Source organism: Epinephelus fuscoguttatus, linkage group LG8, assembly GCF_011397635.1.
Source record: "Epinephelus fuscoguttatus linkage group LG8, E.fuscoguttatus.final_Chr_v1".
Classification (NCBI taxonomy): Eukaryota; Metazoa; Chordata; class Actinopteri; order Perciformes; family Serranidae; genus Epinephelus; species Epinephelus fuscoguttatus.
Genome location: NC_064759.1, coordinates 29619400 through 29638252, shown reverse-complemented (window position 1 = coordinate 29638252; position 18853 = coordinate 29619400). Strand labels below are relative to the sequence as shown.

Below are 18853 nucleotides of genomic sequence, written 5' to 3'. Positions count from 1 at the left end.
TCCTAGCAACCAACCCTCCAGCAGGGCTGCACTCTCATCTCAAAAGACTGTGTTCCATCTTTATTTCCTCATTTAATAATTGTCATTGACCTCGTAATGTTTCAAAGTTTATACTACAACCACAGTTTATGAATTCTACTGAAGATAACAGCATGTGGTTTCAAGAAGTTTGTGGACTTGAAATCTCCTATCCACATCTTTACACAAGACCTAAAAATATGTAACTGTACACATCCAATAGCTAATTTTCAGGTTAACTATCAGTAGGGGAACAGGTGAAACAACAGTTGGTCCACTTACAGTCAAGTCAGTTTTCACTGTCTCCCCACCAACATAGTTTCAACTGGTGTGTCTAATAAACAGTGAAATATAAAGGTCTAACGCTGCCTCAGGAAATTACTCTGTCCTTATCTCTGCATCTCTGCACAGCTCGGGGAGCAACAGCTGCCTCGGCAGCCTCAAAAGGCAGATTGATGCTCCTGTGCTAATGCCGATTGTTCGGCCTATTACTCACTCTTGCATGCTTCCTCCTTGACATTAACGTTATGCCAGTTTCAAACGGAAATAAAGCAGTCGGGTACAATCAGTATGCAGTTAGTGTTTCCCTTTATAGATGCTATGAGAGATATTTCACAACCAATTGAACAGAAGGAGGTTGTCTTGTCATTCAGCAGCAATATGTATCCATGCAGACGGATGCACACTTCAAGTTTTCAGCCGCACTTATATTAAATCTGGAATAATCAAGGTTAAAATCCAACCATGTCAAAAATTTGTTACTTAAACATTTTTCCGTATTGTGTTGTAGTGTTCATGCTCTATATGAACATGGATGCATGTATCTTTTTACACACCTCAATGCCATTCAACAGAGGTCTGAATTCAGGGCAGATGAATGCACTCCCTGCATATGCTGCGTCAATGTGCATCCACATATTTTCCTCATTACCTGAAAGGGACAAGAAATACAGAGGTTATTAACACCAGTGAAATGATTACTTTTGAAAATCAATATTTAATAACCTGAGGTATAAAACTGTAAAATAAGATAAGTTGTTTTTAGCTGGGTATAACTGAAGATTGTTACGATAAAATACTTCAGAAAGTTATAACTGAATATTTTGAAAGCTGCCTCAATGCATCACTTTTTGTTTCTCAATCATACACACTCAAGCAGCATTCTTGGTTGCAGTACTAAGAGAAATTATACAGTTACAGATAATCATGTTTTAATATCTTTATTTCACATAATCAAGAGTGACTGTCTTAATTAGAAATGCCCTAAAGATTTTTAATTCATGTGTAATCATGTATTATTACCTCTGCAAAGACGGCATGTTTTTGGTTTGTTTATTGGTTTGTTTGTGTGTTTTTGAGCAGGATTATAGAAAAACTACTGATTTGCATGAAGAATGAACCTAAACCTAAACCTATCTGAAAAGCCAATGTGGTAAGAAATCACCTTGGCTGACAAACAGAACAGAGCACAAGGGATGGGACTGTTCCAAGGTATAAAGGACGTGAACAGCTTCTCTTGGCAGTGAACTCTTTGAACTAACCTTTGTGTACCATTCTCTGTGCATTAATAAAGTGTCAACATTCTGTAAGAATTTTTTGTCTACTTTTGTCAAAGTAGAATTGCAAAATTGCCACAACACAGAGCATAAAAGTTTCTTATATACACCCTGCCTCCCTCTTGATCTGGATTTCTCCTCTAAACATCTCAGAATTTCTTAAAAGAAAGTGTGTATTGAAAGAGTTTAATGATGCCAATAGGGCTTTAAAGTTTACTTTTGTAAATGAAAAACAATTGCTGATCCAACAGTTGACTTACATATGGGCCCCAGCTCTGAGATGCGATCGAAAGCACATGATGGGGTGGTGCCGAGGGTCGCACATAACTGAAAGAAATACATTTGCAAATCATTAACATCTTGAAGCACTTTAGTACCTGTGTGCTTTCTATGTTCTGTCAGAGACTGGATCATGATAACTGTGTACAAGCAAATAAAATACATTGCAACTACTGTAAAGCTTTGATACAAGCACAGATATTTTTTTCCTTCAAACGTAGCTCTGGATATCACTTTGAATACACACAGATCATTTAGAGCTGCTGGACGATTGCAGCGTCTTGAATGTTGTTCACTGATTTTGATCTGTGGGTCCAGCTGAGACGCGGATTATTGTCCTTAACCAGATAGACATACATTAGGTCCAACACAAACAATGTTATCCCTCAGCAGAAGCCTCAGGCTGTGCACAGCAGCATCACACATTGTATCATTGTAACTGTCAACTCAGTGAGCAGCTGTGTTAGTGTTTCTAAGATTTACATGTGTAGCAAAAGCAATCCAGAGACAGATGCCTGTAACTCAGTGGAAAAATGAATCTAATGTTTGAGATGTCTGTATCTGTCATGTGTGTGTGTTAGCCCTGTTAAAGTTGGGTGGATGGATGTTCATTTTTGTCTTTTCTTACATAGAAGGGGATGAGTCCAGCTGCTTTGTCCTCCTCCAGCATCTCCTTAAACATGGGTGCTCTAACAGCGTAGCTGTTGTCTGTGGGAACCTTCTTTATCATCACTCCTGCAATCAGTGAAGCACGCTCCACTGAGCAATGAGCCTTAGGAGGAGAGATATGCAACATTTGTGAGAAATGTAGCCTAAGTGAATTGTAAGATCCCAGGATTAAATGGCCTCATGCTTTTTGTAAAATCAGCTAATTTCATTCAAATTCCTGGATACTGAGTGATTTTATATGGTAAATCATTTGTTAGAATCTGTTAGTTAGGATAAGATAGTGTTTATGTTGAACCTTACAAAACCTTAAACCAAAAAATTCAAGTGTTCAAAGTAAAAAATACATTTAAATTATGGGTGAACTTTCAACTAACAAAAGCCACACTTTTGTTAAAATGATAATACTGGAAACAAAGAGTACATATTATAACCTGATATACCTCCTTTGTGTTTGTTGAATTTTGAGATAAGCCTGTACCATGCTCCACCTCAGAGCTTCAATTATATATTACTGATCATATAGATAACTATGCCAAAAGAAAAAACATTATACCTTAGACATGGTCACCCGGATATTAGAACATTGTTCCTCAGTAGGAAAACAACAAACTGCTCTCTCTATAAAGGTCTCTGTGGCCCTCAGGCAACTCCCTAACCCAATCACAGAGCCAGCCTGGTATTAAACCTGATCAGAGCGAGCTACAAGCTGCCTGGCTGACCCTCTGTCTCACTAAATCACTGAAAAACTATTCTCACTATTACTGAGCTAACCTTTAATGATCTCAGCTCATGTGGACCACTTGTTGAATGAGACCGTTTACAGAGCTCAACTGAGACTTTAAATTATTTATATAAACCTAAAAAAACCTTGCCTGGGTACATTTGCAAGCAATAATTAAAAAATATTGATGAATGCATATTTTAACAAAATAAATTACTAATATCTGAAAATAGAAAATAATAAACTGTAGGCTATGTGTAAAGTCAGAAATCTGGGTGAAGTTAAAGGGATCAGAGTTAGCGTAGGCTCTACACTGAACAGGTCATAAATAAGACTGGAAAAAGATCTTTATGCTTACTTGCTCAGAGGTGTATGCGACCAGTTTGGAGAGGATTTCAGCCTCTGATTTTTCAGGGTTCAAGGCTTGAATGCGTCGTACTGCTTTACAGCGAGCAGCAAGCATGGCCATCAGGGTCGCCTCACTGGCTGTGCCCTGTTGAAGAATTAGATGGACCTTGTAAAGTGATGCTTCTCTACTGTTGTGGATATAAACCAAACTTGAATGTTACCTGTGCAAAAATAAAAATCAAAGAAACTGAGTATTTCTGGAAGCAAGCAAGTGTTGATTTATTACATGTGGCTGGTGGTCTGTGCTGCCAGGAGCAACAGCAAATGGAGAGGGACGCATGGAATGGATCCATCAATTGACAAAGTCATTGAATTACTGTTGTTGTCAGGTCACAAGCTCAGAAACACTGAACCAAATAAAAGAACAATTTGAAACTGCCAAAAAGTGAAAGTCAAGCTTACAAACTTGGCTAAGTGTACTTCCTGTCCTTCCCCTGCTTACAGAGAACACAAAGCAGTAACCTGAGATGTAATCATGAGCACACATCCGCTCTGAACCCAGTAGCTTTATAAGTTTACCAGCTCTCATCCATCCTTCCATCTCTCAGTGATAGTGAGGTGTGTAATGTTTCTGCTCTGTTTCAACAAGCTTTTTACCATAATGAGCCGCGAATCATGCTGCATATGTTCCCACAGAGAAACTGCACAATTGCTTTAAAGAGGACCTGTTATGCTTTTTTGGGGGTTTTCCCTTTTCTTTATTGTGTTATAGCATTTTTCTGCCACTATAAAGTCTGCTAAGTAAAAAAACATAATAATAATTTGACAGCTTGTCTGAATTTCCCGCCGTTACTTCCGCGAAGTTATTTGCTAACAATGTAACAAATTAGCAATGCACACAGTGCCCACCTGTCGGCCACTGAGCCACACTGTCAAACACACCTGCTCCGAGCAGAGTCGGAGCAGAGGCTGCAAGGTTTGAACTGTTGAGGAGCTGCTGAGGAGACACCATGTCTAGGAGACGCTGCTACCGAGTGTTAAAGTGTGGAGTAGATGGCTATAGGAGCTAATGTAGACCCAGTGCTTAGCTGTAGGCCTCGGCTGACTGGCTAACCAAAGCTATTGTCTTAAAATGCTTTTGCTACTTGGCGTACAGTAAGTTAAACTGCTAGCTGGGTGGTCTCCATAAGATGAATTTAACGATTTAATTGTGGAGAATCTAACAGAGCTAACAGTGTTTCGCATGTCCATATTGATTGTGAATTATAGCTGTAGGTCTCGGCTAACTGGATAACCAATGTTATTGTTTTGAAATGGTTTTGCTGTATGGCTTACTACAGTAAGATAAACTGCTAGTCTCAGTAAGATGAATTTAACGATTGGATTGTGGAGAATCTAACAGAGCTAACAATGTGCAGCATGTCCATATTGACAAAAGGGTTGACTTTTTAATGTATGATGCCCAATCTCAGCAGTTAACTGCCGCTAGCTTGAGCTATGATACTTAATTTTCCTTTGTCTTTTAGAGTACATCACAGTAGGGCCCTGGTGTCCAACACTTCTCCACTACAGCCAGATTCCAGGATTAAGTATGCCAAACTGACCCTCCACAAACAGTCTCAGTGGGCACTCAGTCTGTGGCATCTCGAAAGATGGTAGCGATCAGCACACACCTGTACAGGGGTCCGTTTCACAAAGCAGGTTTAGTGAAAACTCAGAGTCTGTTAACCCTGAAATGAGGGAAACTCTGAGTTTTCAGTTTCAAAAAGGGAGGTAACTCAAACCAGAGAAAGAGGGGTACCTCTAGCCTGTTTCAGAGAGAGAGGTAACTTAAGCTCAGTTACCGTAGTGACAGACTCTATGAACCTAACCTGGTCGGGACCAGGTTTTTCTCAGTGAACCTCGAGTTTCTCTCTGTCTCCGCCCTCTTTCAGAGCCACACACTCCATTTGATTTCCTCATTCAGTCAGTCAGCAGGCGAGTTTTGGCGTAGCCTACTTCTGCCGTCTGTCATTTTAAAAAATCATTAAAAAAAAAATCAGAGTCAGTATATTAGAAGTCCATCAGGCACAGTAGGTGGCGACTTTTTTCACTAACATGGCATGTCCTTTTGATAACGATCCCGTGGATGGAGGAGCAGCATTACTGCGTAGAGAATTAAATATTCGTCGGGAGGTGGTTAACAGACCACGCATAGATGTTTTAGCATTTCCACACAATTATATTTTTGAGCTGTAGTCTACCGTTTCACGTCACAGTCCATCATCTACATACACAACCTAATCCGTCCTTACATTTGCAACATTACCAGTCGTAGTCATGCTCTCACATCCCAGCAGATATTGTGTGTTGCGCTGCGTTTCTTTGCAAATGGAAGTTTTTTGTACAATGTCGGAGATGCTGAGCACTTGAGTAAGACAACTGTATGCAGGGTGGTCAGAAAAGTGTACTCGTTTTACGGGCATCTGCCTTCTTTCTGTTGGCTGAGTAGAAGTATGTGTAAGTTTAAATAGGCTTAATTATTTAACAGAACATGATATAGATGAGAAGACATTTATGTGTGTGAAAACAGCATTATGTTGGGGATAAAACAACTGCACAGTCAAACAGCCACTTAATATTTACTTTACAATGTAAAACATGATCAAAATGAGGCACCCCCATGAGATTATGCCGAGGTCTTACCCGTTTGAACAATGTGTTTACATTTCATCCTAAACTGCTGCCAAGTGCGCTTCTCCCCCGCGGGATTGCATCTAAATGAAATAAATTAATAGGCTACCATTCAAGACCCGAGCAGCAATGTTCTCCCACGCCGTCTCCCTCTCTTTTGCAGCTGCAGCGGTGTTGCACTTCTTTTTGAAAACATGTGCAAACTCGCCGTATGAGCGCATTAAGATTTCTAATTCTATTGGGGTGAAAAACGCAGCCCTCTTCCGCGTTGCCATGGTGACTCGTCAAATCGGGGCTCCATTGATGCTGGCTTTTTATAGTTGTGGTGCACGCGCTTAACTCCAAGTGAAACGACTCCGAGTTGATTAAACTGATTCAAATCAGCTGTTCTGGAACTGGAAACTCAGAGTTTTCTATCTCAAAGTAGATCAACTCAGAGTTCAGGATTAGACTCAGAGTTTGTTAAACCTGCTTTGTGAAACGGACCCCAGGGCTACTCAGCAAAGCAGCAAAGGTATGTAACACAGAAATTACATGTGTTTTTGTGTTTGGGATACAGTACCTGGAAATATTTTACAGTACTGAAATTATGTTTCCCAAAAGCTTCAGGATATTTCTGCATCACATTATCACATGTCTTTGACTTTGTTATGATGTTAGAGCAGGAAAAAAATGAAATTACTTACAGAATATGGTGTGAACACAGTTAGTAATCAATGTACATGTAAACATGCCCAGTGCTGATTGGTAATGTGAGCACACACACACACTCAAAGCTAAACATCTGGTCAATATTTTGTGCTGTTGGATATTCTTTCTGATTCAAACGCTGGACACCTCCACATCCTCATTAGTGAAGAAAATCACTATTTAGTATTTGTGTTGTGAGTCATCATCATCCAGCCAGCCTGATACAGTGAGGTGACATAATGAAGTGAAGCGTGGCTTTGAGGGATCTAGAGGCGTTACCACCAGAGGCTCAATGAAATGTTCAAATCAATATATCTATAAGCACAAATTGTTCACCAGACAAACAAATGTTACAGAAAATTAAGCCAATTTCTAAGAGGTTAGGGACCCACAGAATGGATCAATCAATCAACCTATCCATCAAATCACTACTGTTATCTGGGCACGAGCTCAAACGAACTGAACCGAACGAAATGAAAGAATTTGACACTTCCAAAACAAGCAAGCAAAACTCAGGCTTCAGGGTTTATTGTTTGGGAAGTTTTTCCAGGAACCAAATTATCCACTGAGCTCTCTTCCCTTCCTGCACAAATGGACATGGTGATTAAAACCGGTAAAAACAAGGAATAAAGTGTTTCACTTTTTCTCTAATAACTTAAGATCCAGACGTTCAGAAGGTTTTTATTGGAAGACAAATTTTCTGCAATGGTCTCACACTTCAAAACAAACAGACCTGGTGATTTAAACCGTAAAAACACTGAAAAAGCAGTTTCACAAATGATAAAAAAACCCCTGTGTTTTCTTAACTTTACTCGTTGTGGAGGGGCTGCTAACTACGGTGGCCGACACAAAAACACAAGTGGCCCTATCTTAAGCCAGTGTTTGCTTTGTCTGTTCTGGGCAATTGCAGAAACATGGCAATACCTCATGGCAAACTCTGTAGACAAGGACCCGCTCCGTACGTAGATACAAATGGCTCATTCTGAAGTAATGCAAACACAACACTTGTCATTTTCAGTTGATTGTACACTAAAGAAAATATATTTATTCTATTTCTGCCAGTATATCTCCTAAATCCTGGACACTGGAGCTTTAAAAGAGAAACAGCAAGTTTGTTTCTTATTCAGAAGGAACCGTAGGATGATTACAAGAATATATTTTAATTACCAAGTCGTAATTTAGCCATACTCTACTTCCATAAACTGTTTTACCCTTCAGATCAGAAAAAGAATTGTTACTCAGTTATTACTACCTATTCTGGACTATGCTGACATTGTTTATCAGAACACTTTTCAAAACACATCTTCAACCCCTCAATGCTATTTACAATAGTCTCTGCAGATTTATCTTGTGGTGTCCATATGGACTGGTTACCACTCAGCACAAGAAGACATTACCATTAGCTCCAATTTATCTTCAGATGTATTCATTTCAACTGTCCCCCTTATTTAAAACAATATTTAATCCCATTCACATATCCGTATCCTCTCAGACCTTTTCTTTGTTCCTAAACTAATAAAGAATTCAGCAGACGTGCTTTCAAATTTAAAGCTCCATCGGACTGGAACATTCTACCTAACAATATTCGAACAATCAATTCATCTTGCATTTTTAAGAATTCACTATTTTACTTTCTCAAAACATCATGCAACTCCTTGTAATGGTTTTGTCCTCTGTACCCGTATTATTAACATTGCTATTATTACTGTATATGCATATGTATTTGTGTATAATGTATGGTATAATGATGTATATTATTATTATTAGTAGTAGTAGTAGTAGTAGTATTACCTTTTATTATTGTCATCATTATTAATGTCAATACTAATATCATTATGATTGGCACTAGATGATATGCTTTTTGGTATTTATTTTTACTCATTCTGTGTGGGTACTGTGGGTTTACAGGAATGATGTGTGGGTTGGTTGGTAATTGAGAGCCTTATGCATGCTGTATGTGATTGTGTTGTTGTATTGTATTATATGTTGGACCCCCGTGAAAACGAGATGGTTCATCTCAAGGGGCTATCCATTAATAAATTTGTTAAAATTTGTTAAATTTAATGTAATCTTTTGTCATTTGTAATTTATTTTAGTCATAGGCAAAGTGTCTTTTTCTGCCACCAAATTCAAATGAGTCACACAAGGGTATACAGGGAAATCTGAGGTCAGCAGAGGGTCTTTTTGAAACCATCCCAATTCCCTTTTGTGTTGGTATAAGGTTTATAATAATAGGCTGGCAATGTGCTGTCACAACACTCATTAGCCTTGCTGCAGCGAGAAGAGCCCCTTTGGTTGCCATAGTGAGCCGGTAAGCTGCACTTAAAAAGGAGAGTGGCAAGACAGAGACAAAAACACGATGAGCCAGATGAGCACACCCTCACACTCAGGCGGTCACAATAGAAAAGGCATGAAATGATCTGTCATCAGAGTGCACTCTCATGCTCCACCACCCACCATCCCATGAATACACACATACACACACACACACACACACACACACACACACACACACACACACACACACATATAGATAGCATCCTCTGCTGCTCCTACTGCGTTTCCGTCAATGGAACACTAAACTAATGCTTAGCCATTTGCCACACGAAACAATCACAGCAGCGTCATCTCTGTCTGCCTGTAGGTGACATATTAACAGGCAATTTCCTGTCAATTTTCAGCTGGTGTGAACCAGGGAGAGAAAAAGATGACAAATCAATGGTGCACAAATTGTTGATGATTGTGGTCTCAGGGGCATTCGTTTGTGCGTCATGGTTCCTTCTAAGCCTATAAAATTTGAACCGTTGACTAGGCCTTAAGCATGTTTCAAAACCACAGGTATAAATGTGAGCAGAATTTGGTTTGACTCTTTGGACTGCCTGATAAAAACACACAAAAGACACTTACCTGGATGACACCACCTCCGTGGCCATCAGTCCCGGCTATAAAATGCTCAGGCAGTTTCAGCATCTTCCCCAGCCAATCTAACATCACTGTCTCCAGCTCTGTACAGACTGGACTGGCAGCCTGAAAACACACACCCAAATTACAAACAAAAATCTCAAATATTCTCTCTGTGAACTTAATGTACAAATAATACAAAAACAGATACAGAGACAGAGCAAAGTATTTGTTACCCAGGAAAATCCAATACAGCCAATGGCTGCACAAAGCATGTCGGCCAACATGGCAGGATAAGAGCTAGCAGCTGGAAAGTAGGCAAAAAAGTATGGGCTGTGCCAGTGGGTGACCTGGAAAAAAGTAAAACATACCATGCTTAAAATAATTAAATAATTTAAAAAGACCAACCTTAGTTCGTCATTGGGAACAGGTAGGTTTCCAATATTATTGATAACTATATGCATTTAATAATATTGAAACTGCTGCTGTTTTTGGTTAAAATGAAAACCCCTATACACAGTACAGAGGTTGAATTCTCAGTGCATAGTTTTTCCAGTGTGAGTCATCAATTAAGAATACTGTGTACTGATGTTTAAGGCACCTCTGTTGATACACAATATCAAACAGACAAACAACTTGCATATTCTAAACTTTCATTTTTGTTTGAACTGTGGGAGGAAACCAATTTAAAGTTAGGTATAACATGCCAAGAGTGCTCATTAGTGAAGCACCATGTTGCCAGAGACACTTGTCCTCCTCTCTAATAGTTCCTCTGATTGTTTTTTGACACTGGTGTGGTATATTAACTGCACGTTATACAGTATTAGGAAAAATTACCCCATTATTTATTGGTTTGCATAATAAATGTCTCAACAAAATACTTAGTAAACCATCATTTCATGTTACTACAAAAATATCCAACTGTCATCTTTATAGTCCAAGATGGATCACTTATATCCTGATGATTCTTTTTTATTCAATCTGAGCTGAAAAAAAAATGCATTAAAATCAACTGTTGCATGTTCATGTGATTTTAGAAAATCTTTGCTGTATTAGTAGCTTATGAAAATTGGTAAAGTGAGTTGAACGTATGGACTGGACACACTAATACTAATGCCACTATTTTTTGATTAGCAAGGGGAGACACTAAAGCAGCTTGTTGTAATCAGATTACTAAATAAATTAGCTAAATTTATGGACATGAATTCACAAATGAAGGCTGTTGTCTCTGCTACAGTATTACTTTCCAAAATGAGCAAATAGATTCATCTAAATTACAATTACAAAACCATTGTGTGGATCAGCAAATCAACAAACATATAAGCTCACCCCTGGCATTATGACCCTCTCCACATCTTGCATAATATCATCATAACTCTCAGGCTCCAGTGGGGCCTCAGTGGGGATCAAGGAACGAAGATACCCCGGCTCCACATCTGAGGAGACTGGTCGCTGTTCGACGGTCTCCAGGTAGTTGGCCACATAGTCCACCATCTCCCTCCCTCTGCGCCGAAACTCTGCAGCATCCATGATACCACTGGAATACAGTGCAGAAACACCTCATTTCTGAAATACTTTAAATGCCACCAGAGTCAAATATTTAACTTTTATCGCACTGGTAGGAATGAGGTGATCATTGATCATTGTCTTAATGATGCCAAGTGAGGTCATGCATGTTTAATAATGTAGTTATTACCAAACCAAAAAAAAACCTTTCACCTTGGATGAACTGATGTCATGGTAATTAAGTCAACTCTTCAGTCAGAATCATTGTAGAATTGAAAAGCTTAATGATTTCAAGTGAGGACATGCAAGTTTGATAATGATCAAACCAAAAAACAAACTTCACCGTGGATGAACTGAAGTTCTGGGAATAAAATCAACACTTATGTACATTGACATTTTTATTCTGACACTCAAAATTAATTCATACATTTGCGGCTAATTTTAAAATATGTTAGGCCATGTACAAAATTTTGTCTTAAAAGTGTCAATGGAGGGGGAGGATTTGATTGAGAGTGGAAGGCTATTCTAGAGCTTTGAAGCAGCTACCGCAAAGGCATGATCTACCTAATGGAAGCATGTATATTGCAAATAAAATGGGTCCTAAGATCGAACCTTGAGGTATACCACAAGTGATATGGGCAGAAGAGGAGAGGCCACCAGTATATTTTCCAAATCATAAAATTGTGTAGTTAGTTTTTCCTTTATATTAGTTTTAGATAGATGTCCATTTTGTTTTCCCCTTCTGTGTTTCATGGTTTGGTCAAACCACTATATATGTTTCCTCATGTTTCATTTGGTTGGGTCAGTTTGTTCAGTTAAGTTACTGTGTTGTGTTGCTGTTATTTGGAGTGTTACAGGCCTAGTTACTAAGTTCTTGGTTTGTATTGTTTTTGGCACTTTCTGGGTAAATAAAACCTTATTTTTACAACCACATGCTAAAATCACAACTCCACATACAAGAGTCCCTTGTGCTTCTATTGCAATCCTATCTAGTATTTGTATGTAAAAATGTGTCTCAGGGCCAGGAGGTATACCTAAGGTAAACAAATGTTCATCAGCCTTTCCCTTCAGTATGAATCTACCTTCTCTATCCTAACCATAGATATATGTTCATATGTCACTCTTCCAAAAATCACTAAAACTAACTCTCATGTATGTTTTGGCCCATTTGAGGAGTTGTATGCATATTTAAATCCTTGTCCTATAAGTTTTTCATGTTTTGTCCCCATCATGTGGGTTTCCTGCAGGAGCGCATTGTCTATATTCTCTCTTTTTAATTTGTAAGAATTTTGTTCTGTTTCACTGGGATAAGAAGCTCATTAACATTTAGAGAAATTAGATTAACCATGTGATGTCTATATGCATAAGGTTTAAGTTTTGAGTGCCATACTGTATAAAGTAATAGTGGTATTCTGCATAAATGTCCTCGTAGGTATGTGGACCGGTGCTCCAGTGAATTTTGGTCCTAGTGAATGGTGTTTGGAATCAGATACCTTTCTTTCACTTTTTTAATTCCCCCATACGCTCTGCGTTTCTCCAGCACCTCAGAGGTATAGTCACGGTCAAAGAAAATCTGCCTGTCATTTGCAAGAATTTTCAACTTCGGGACGCCGAACTGCAGGGGCAGTTTATAACAATGGACCTTGCGGTAGCATCGGGTCCTGGCTTCTTTGTCAGAGCTCTATTTGCAAGTTGAATTTGTAGTAACATAAAAGGAAAAAGGAACATAAAAAGTAACAAACATAAAAAGTAAAAGGAACTCTGTTGTTGGCAAGCTTAAATTCGTGTTTTAGCATTGTCAGCTCTTTCTTCAAGTCCTTCCTCAAACCCTCTTTAAGCCCAGAAATAGCCTTCTGTATATCGTTTTTGAAGACCAAGCTTCTTCCCGGCTAACATTAACTACGTAGTAATGAGCCATTTTCCTCATCGGCAGGCTGCTCTCCTTTACATTAATTGTTTAGTAAGCTGCCCTTTCAAACTCTTCTGTCCTCTGTGTGATTTCCCCCAGCTCACTTTCTCTCCTCAGAGGTATTGGAGTTGAAGTTTCCAAGTAGGGGGTTTGTTTTTAAGACTGACTGAAACACTAAGTGTCCATCCCGAGCATGGCTTCACTGGAAGTCCCCATCATGTAATGTTTTTAAATTCAATGTGCTGTTAGTTTGTATGATGCCTCTTTGTTATCTGTACTCGTTTTAGTTTGAATTATAACATTTGATGACAACATTTTTTTTTCAATTTGCCTGCCCAGGGACTGCTGATGAAACTTAGCTATTTAACTAACTCTTAGATAAAACTCAAAAAATAATAAATAGTTAAGTATAAAAAAATGTTTTTGATTCATTTTACTCAAACTTTGATAAAATAAACACCACTGAAAAACTGCTCAAAATAACATATGTATTATACATGTTGATACTGAGAAAATGGCACAATATGACATTAAACTGTTAGTATGATTTTGACAAATCATACAAAAAAAGTTAACATTTTTATAAAGGTTAATATGAGCCAAATGATCTCGGACAAGTTAATCCAGTGGATGATTATCATTCCCAATTGTAGGGAATCATTGTTTTTGAAGGTTGCTTTTAATTTTAATATCAGTGTTTGGAAATCCACATATTTCTTGATTAAATCTTATGAAAACCACATATTGTCAATGACTTCAATTAAAGAGCAAAAAACCTCTAAAAACAGTTGTGCAGTTACTATTTTACATATTTATAATGATTAAGATGAATTTTTTTGACAGTGGAGAAAAGCTCCTCATATAATCCCTAAACACTCCAATATACAGTGGTGCGAAAAAAGTTTTCGGACACCCTTAAAATTTTACACAATCTCAAATATTATCATGAAATATCTGTGGAAAAATCTTTTTTGTGTTTCAAAAGGTGTGGTTGCATTAGACAGATACAAACAAATACAAATTATATTTTTTTGTTTATTGTTTACAAGAAAAACTAACAAAACTAAATTCTTGACAGTTTCAATATGTCAGTTCTCAACATTGTCAGTATCAAAGTCAACAAATAACAGAGAATGTGTTCAAAACTGAACAAAAAATAAATAAACCATCACATCATCAAATTAATATTTAGTAGTCCTGCCATTGGCACGTAGTAGAGCTCTAATCCTGGCTGGCATGTTCCCCACAAGCCTTTCACACTGTTGAAGGGCAATCTTGTCCCATTCTTCTTGAATTACTGCTTTTAATTCTTCTAAATTCTTTGGTTTATGCTTTGAAACAGACCTTTTGATAATCCACCACAGATTTTCAATGGGGCTCATGTCCGGGGATTGAGCTGGCCACTCTAAGACCTGGATACTGTGCTCCTGCAGCCAAGTTCTACTGGCCTTGGATGTGTGGCAAGGGGCATTATCTTGGTGAAACATCCAGTTTTTACCTCGACGGAACAGTGCACATGTAGAAGGGAGCATGTGGGTTTCGAGAACGGTACAATACTACTCGCCTGGCCTTCTGCGTACCCTCACATTAGTAGGAGGAAGATAAAGCTGGAAACTGGACTCATCTGACCACAAAATCTTCTTCCAATTCCTGGCTGTCCAGTTCTTGTGTGCCTGGGCCCAACGACGCCGGGCTAACCTCTGTCTCTCATTGATCAGGGGCTTCTTGATAGCCTTGTAGGACCTTAAGCCATGATCTAAAAGTCGGCCACGTACAGTGCGGGTGGAACACTGGACACCAGTTTGGTTTGACCACTGCTGCTGAAGCTCCTGTGATGTCATTCGGCGGTTTTGCCTGCACATGCGGATCAGGATGCGGTCATTTCTTGCTGAAGAAACCCTTGGACACCCAGATCTTGGTTTGTCTTCCAAGCTGTTGGTTTGTCTGTATTTCTGCACAGTGTATCCAACTGCTGAAGGACTGCATCTGCACTTCCTGGCTATCTGGCGGCAGCTGTACCCTTCCTGGCTGAGAATCTTTATCTTCAGGCGTGTTTCCTGCGTTAGGTTCCTTGTTTTAGCCATTTTTGTGTCTGAAGAACTTTCAAATGTGCTGGCTTTATGTAGACACAAAGCTTGGCAACAAAAATTATGTCTTTTAATAAAAAGAACAACCTTCATCACTGGTACCAAATTGACCCAATACTCAAAATTTCTTCTGCATTTTTTTTTAATTTTAAGTTTTTAATGGCTTTTTTAGGATTTATTTAGTATTTTGGCTGTGACTGTACTAAAAGAAATTGCACTTGTAGACCTAAGAGTGATTCTTGATGCAATATTTCACAAATGCATGGGGTGTCCGAAAACTTTTTTCCACCACTGTATATATTTAATATGAGACTAGTTATTCCCATGAATATGCCTATTACCTATGTTCTTTTAAAAAAAATAATGAATGATATCATGTTGTTTTCATTTATAGAACAGTATACAAACAGCCTAAGCCGTGCTCCTTGACACAGTTTGTGTGGGCTTGCACAATTGTATGAACACTTGACCCTCTTACCAACATATTAAGCCAGTCTGACCATAGCTTAGATTCCTTTCACTTTACGGACTGACGTAAACAGAAAAGCTTGGTAGCAAAAAATATTTCCACAAACAAGTTTATAGCCTATCTGTACAGACTGGTATACACTCTCTTGCAATGCAATGTGTCAAAGGACAGTCCCATAAACTGACTAAAAGTGAGCCTCATCAAGATTTCTTTAGCCCACTGACATACACCTCACTGAATGAGAGAAAGATTCAGCAAGAATGTGAGCCAATTTGTTTTCTGCAATCCAAGAACATGCCATGCATTGAAAAGGAAACCTGTTGCAGTCCTAGAACAATACATTAATTAAAAGAAGCAGAAAGCTTTAAACATATTCCAATACAAAATCCCTGGGATTGTGCCAATAAATGACACAACAGCATATGAACATTGCCCCTTGTTCCGTACCAGAGCCTTGCCATTTAACAAGTGTTTGACCCTGCATGTCCCTTTCTCTTGTTAATAAGTAGAGCTTTTATCCTCCGCCTTATCTCAAATAGGATTAGACATGTTTGCATGCATGTGCGCACACCAGTTGTGTGTATGCTTGTGTGTGTGTGTGTGTGTGTGTGTGTGTGTGTGTGTGTGTGCATACTTACCTTTTCAAGTGAGAGCTTCAGATATTGGATCTTCTCCTCTTCTTTAGCGTTCACAGACGGACAGACAGCCAGGCACGTGGTGGTGAGTGCGTTAGTGTGTGTATGCAGAACAAGAGACATTTGCTCCTTTTATCTTGCCACTAGCCACCCCCACCCCACCGACCTCACTAGGCCAGCCAATAGGAACAGAGCTCATGGCCAATACAAGAATTCACCGATTCACAAGGTGTTCACAAACATACACAAATAACTGTTAATCTAACAGTCCATGTGCACAGATAGACAAAGATAGCATCTACTCACTGATAGAACCACTAATATAACATATAAAATATATTATTGGAGTACTGGCTTTATGAAGGCTGGCTAAATGACACCATTATTAAAATGTCTAATAATTAAGCCAGGTTATTCTCCAGTTCATTTGAGGGCTGGCCAGTGTTTTCCAAATTGCACAAATCAGGGACATACTATTATTATTATCAGTAGTAGTAGTAGTAGTAGGAGTAGAGAGGAGTTTTAGTATTATTAGTAGCAACAGCTTTATTGTTTGGACTTATATGTAAACCATCTTTCTCACACCAAAACAGACATTTAAAAAGGCTGTGATCACGTGACCTATGTGCTGCAGGCTGTTCTGCCTTATATGTCGGAAGTAAAGGAGGACGTAAGGTCATATAGTATAAACAACAACAAAGTCTGCATGGGAAGGCAGTCGAGGTGGATGGATGTGTGAAACAAACACAGGACTTACAACCCAAGAGATCAGGGTTCATGTCAGAGAGATGACCTGAACAGTTTCTAGTACAGATTGGGTAGTGACATCCAGTGTGAAACCAAAAGTTAACGTGGAGTTAAATGCATACATAGTGCATGGTAAAATTATGCTCTACTATAATTCTTTTTTAAACATAACAGGTAGGTGCACTAATTTGTAAAATAGGCTATAGAAGAATTACACCATGGTCACATAACAGTTTAATGTAATGACATTCTGTAGTCTCATTTAGCCACAAGCAACTGTTTTTTTAAGACCAGTAAAAGCTTTAAAATTCAAGAGTAGGGTGTTTACTGACATATTTTATGTCGTAGAACAAAATGTGGAAACAGACCTTATTTTGGATAAGGCATCTGACAAAACCTTCAACTCAAAATCCAGAAAAAAACATTGACCTTGAGACAAGGGAACCAGAAGTGCTGGATGCAATCCTGCCTGCACTACTCTAGATACACTGTTGCATGAGGATATGCTGAGGATTAGCAAGCAGTAGTGTTGAGTGAAAAGTGTGTGATTTCACTCACAGATGTACATACATGCATGAATAATTGGTTATAGACTTCATCTGAAACACTAGAGACAAGGAGGCTTTGTCTTCTTCAAAGGTGTGTCTTGTTTTCAAAGGAATCAGTATCTGATTGTATTGTATGAATGCTCTGCTGTGTGGAGAACAAACAACATTTAAAGATCATCCATAGTTAGACAGTGAAATTAAAAAGACAGTTACTTATTGTTTGTTGACAACATCAGTTATCTGTCTTACAGGACCTTTTGTTACATTTGGTTTTGTGTTTTGGACCCAAAATGCAGAGACAGAGGCGGAAGACAGTTTTGAAGAGTTTATTACAAAAACGGAGCTCCAAAAAACAGGGAAACAGGTGGCAGGTGAAGGCAGCGGTGGTTTGGCTGGCGTAGCTGGTGAAGCCGACTGGAAGGAGCATGTGACCGACGCAGGAACGCTGAAGCGTAGTCAGGCACGGCAAGGAGACACACTGGAGTCTGCATACAAAAATCAGGAAAGTGCATAAGAGCGACGAAAAAACATACGAGAGTCACAAGAGATAGAGCCGTTACTATACCGGTCGAGACGGGATAATCTGGCACAGGAGTAGTGTCGAGGACCAGGTTTTATAGTAAGAGTGATTACTGGATGAGGACCAGGTGCGCCTTGTCAGGAGTCCAGCCAGCCACACCCACCACTGCACACACGCTGCCAGGGAGAGAAACAGGGAAAAGGGAGGGGGAAAAAAGGAAAACAAGACAACCCAAACACAAAACCAAATGCTTGACAGAGCATAACCATGACAGTACCCCCCCCTCAACGGACGCCACCTGGCGGCCTACCGGGCTTGTCAGGAAAGTCCCGATAAAAATCCCTCAAGAGGTCCAGGTCCAAAATCAAAGAGCGGGACACCCATGAACGCTCCTCCAGACCGTACCCCTCCCAGTCCACGAGGTACTGATACCCCCGGCCCCGCCTGCGGACGTCCAGCAGCCGGACTGTGTTGGCGGGGTGGTCTACAATGAGCCGGGGGGGTGGCGGGGGTTCGGCCGGAGGGCACAGAGCACTGGAAGAAACAGGCTTTAACAGGGACACATGGAACGCTGGAT

General features: G+C 39.3%; 1 protein-coding gene across 1 annotated transcript in view; it reads right to left on the bottom strand.

Moving 5' to 3' along the window:
* The window catches only part of ddc (dopa decarboxylase), a 28290-nt gene extending 11722 nt beyond the window's left edge, over positions 1 to 16568 (bottom strand). Inside the window, exons 1-8 of the mRNA XM_049584557.1 lie at positions 16465 to 16568; positions 11185 to 11392; positions 10092 to 10205; positions 9862 to 9981; positions 3602 to 3736; positions 2482 to 2625; positions 1835 to 1901; positions 855 to 949 (exon numbers count right to left, since the gene is read on the bottom strand). Of these exons, the coding sequence (XP_049440514.1) occupies positions 855 to 949; positions 1835 to 1901; positions 2482 to 2625; positions 3602 to 3736; positions 9862 to 9981; positions 10092 to 10205; positions 11185 to 11385 (876 nt within the window). The 5' untranslated portion in view covers positions 11386 to 11392; positions 16465 to 16568. The remainder of the gene's footprint in view (positions 1 to 854; positions 950 to 1834; positions 1902 to 2481; positions 2626 to 3601; positions 3737 to 9861; positions 9982 to 10091; positions 10206 to 11184; positions 11393 to 16464) is intronic.
* Between the last annotated feature and the right edge of the window lie 2285 nt (positions 16569 to 18853).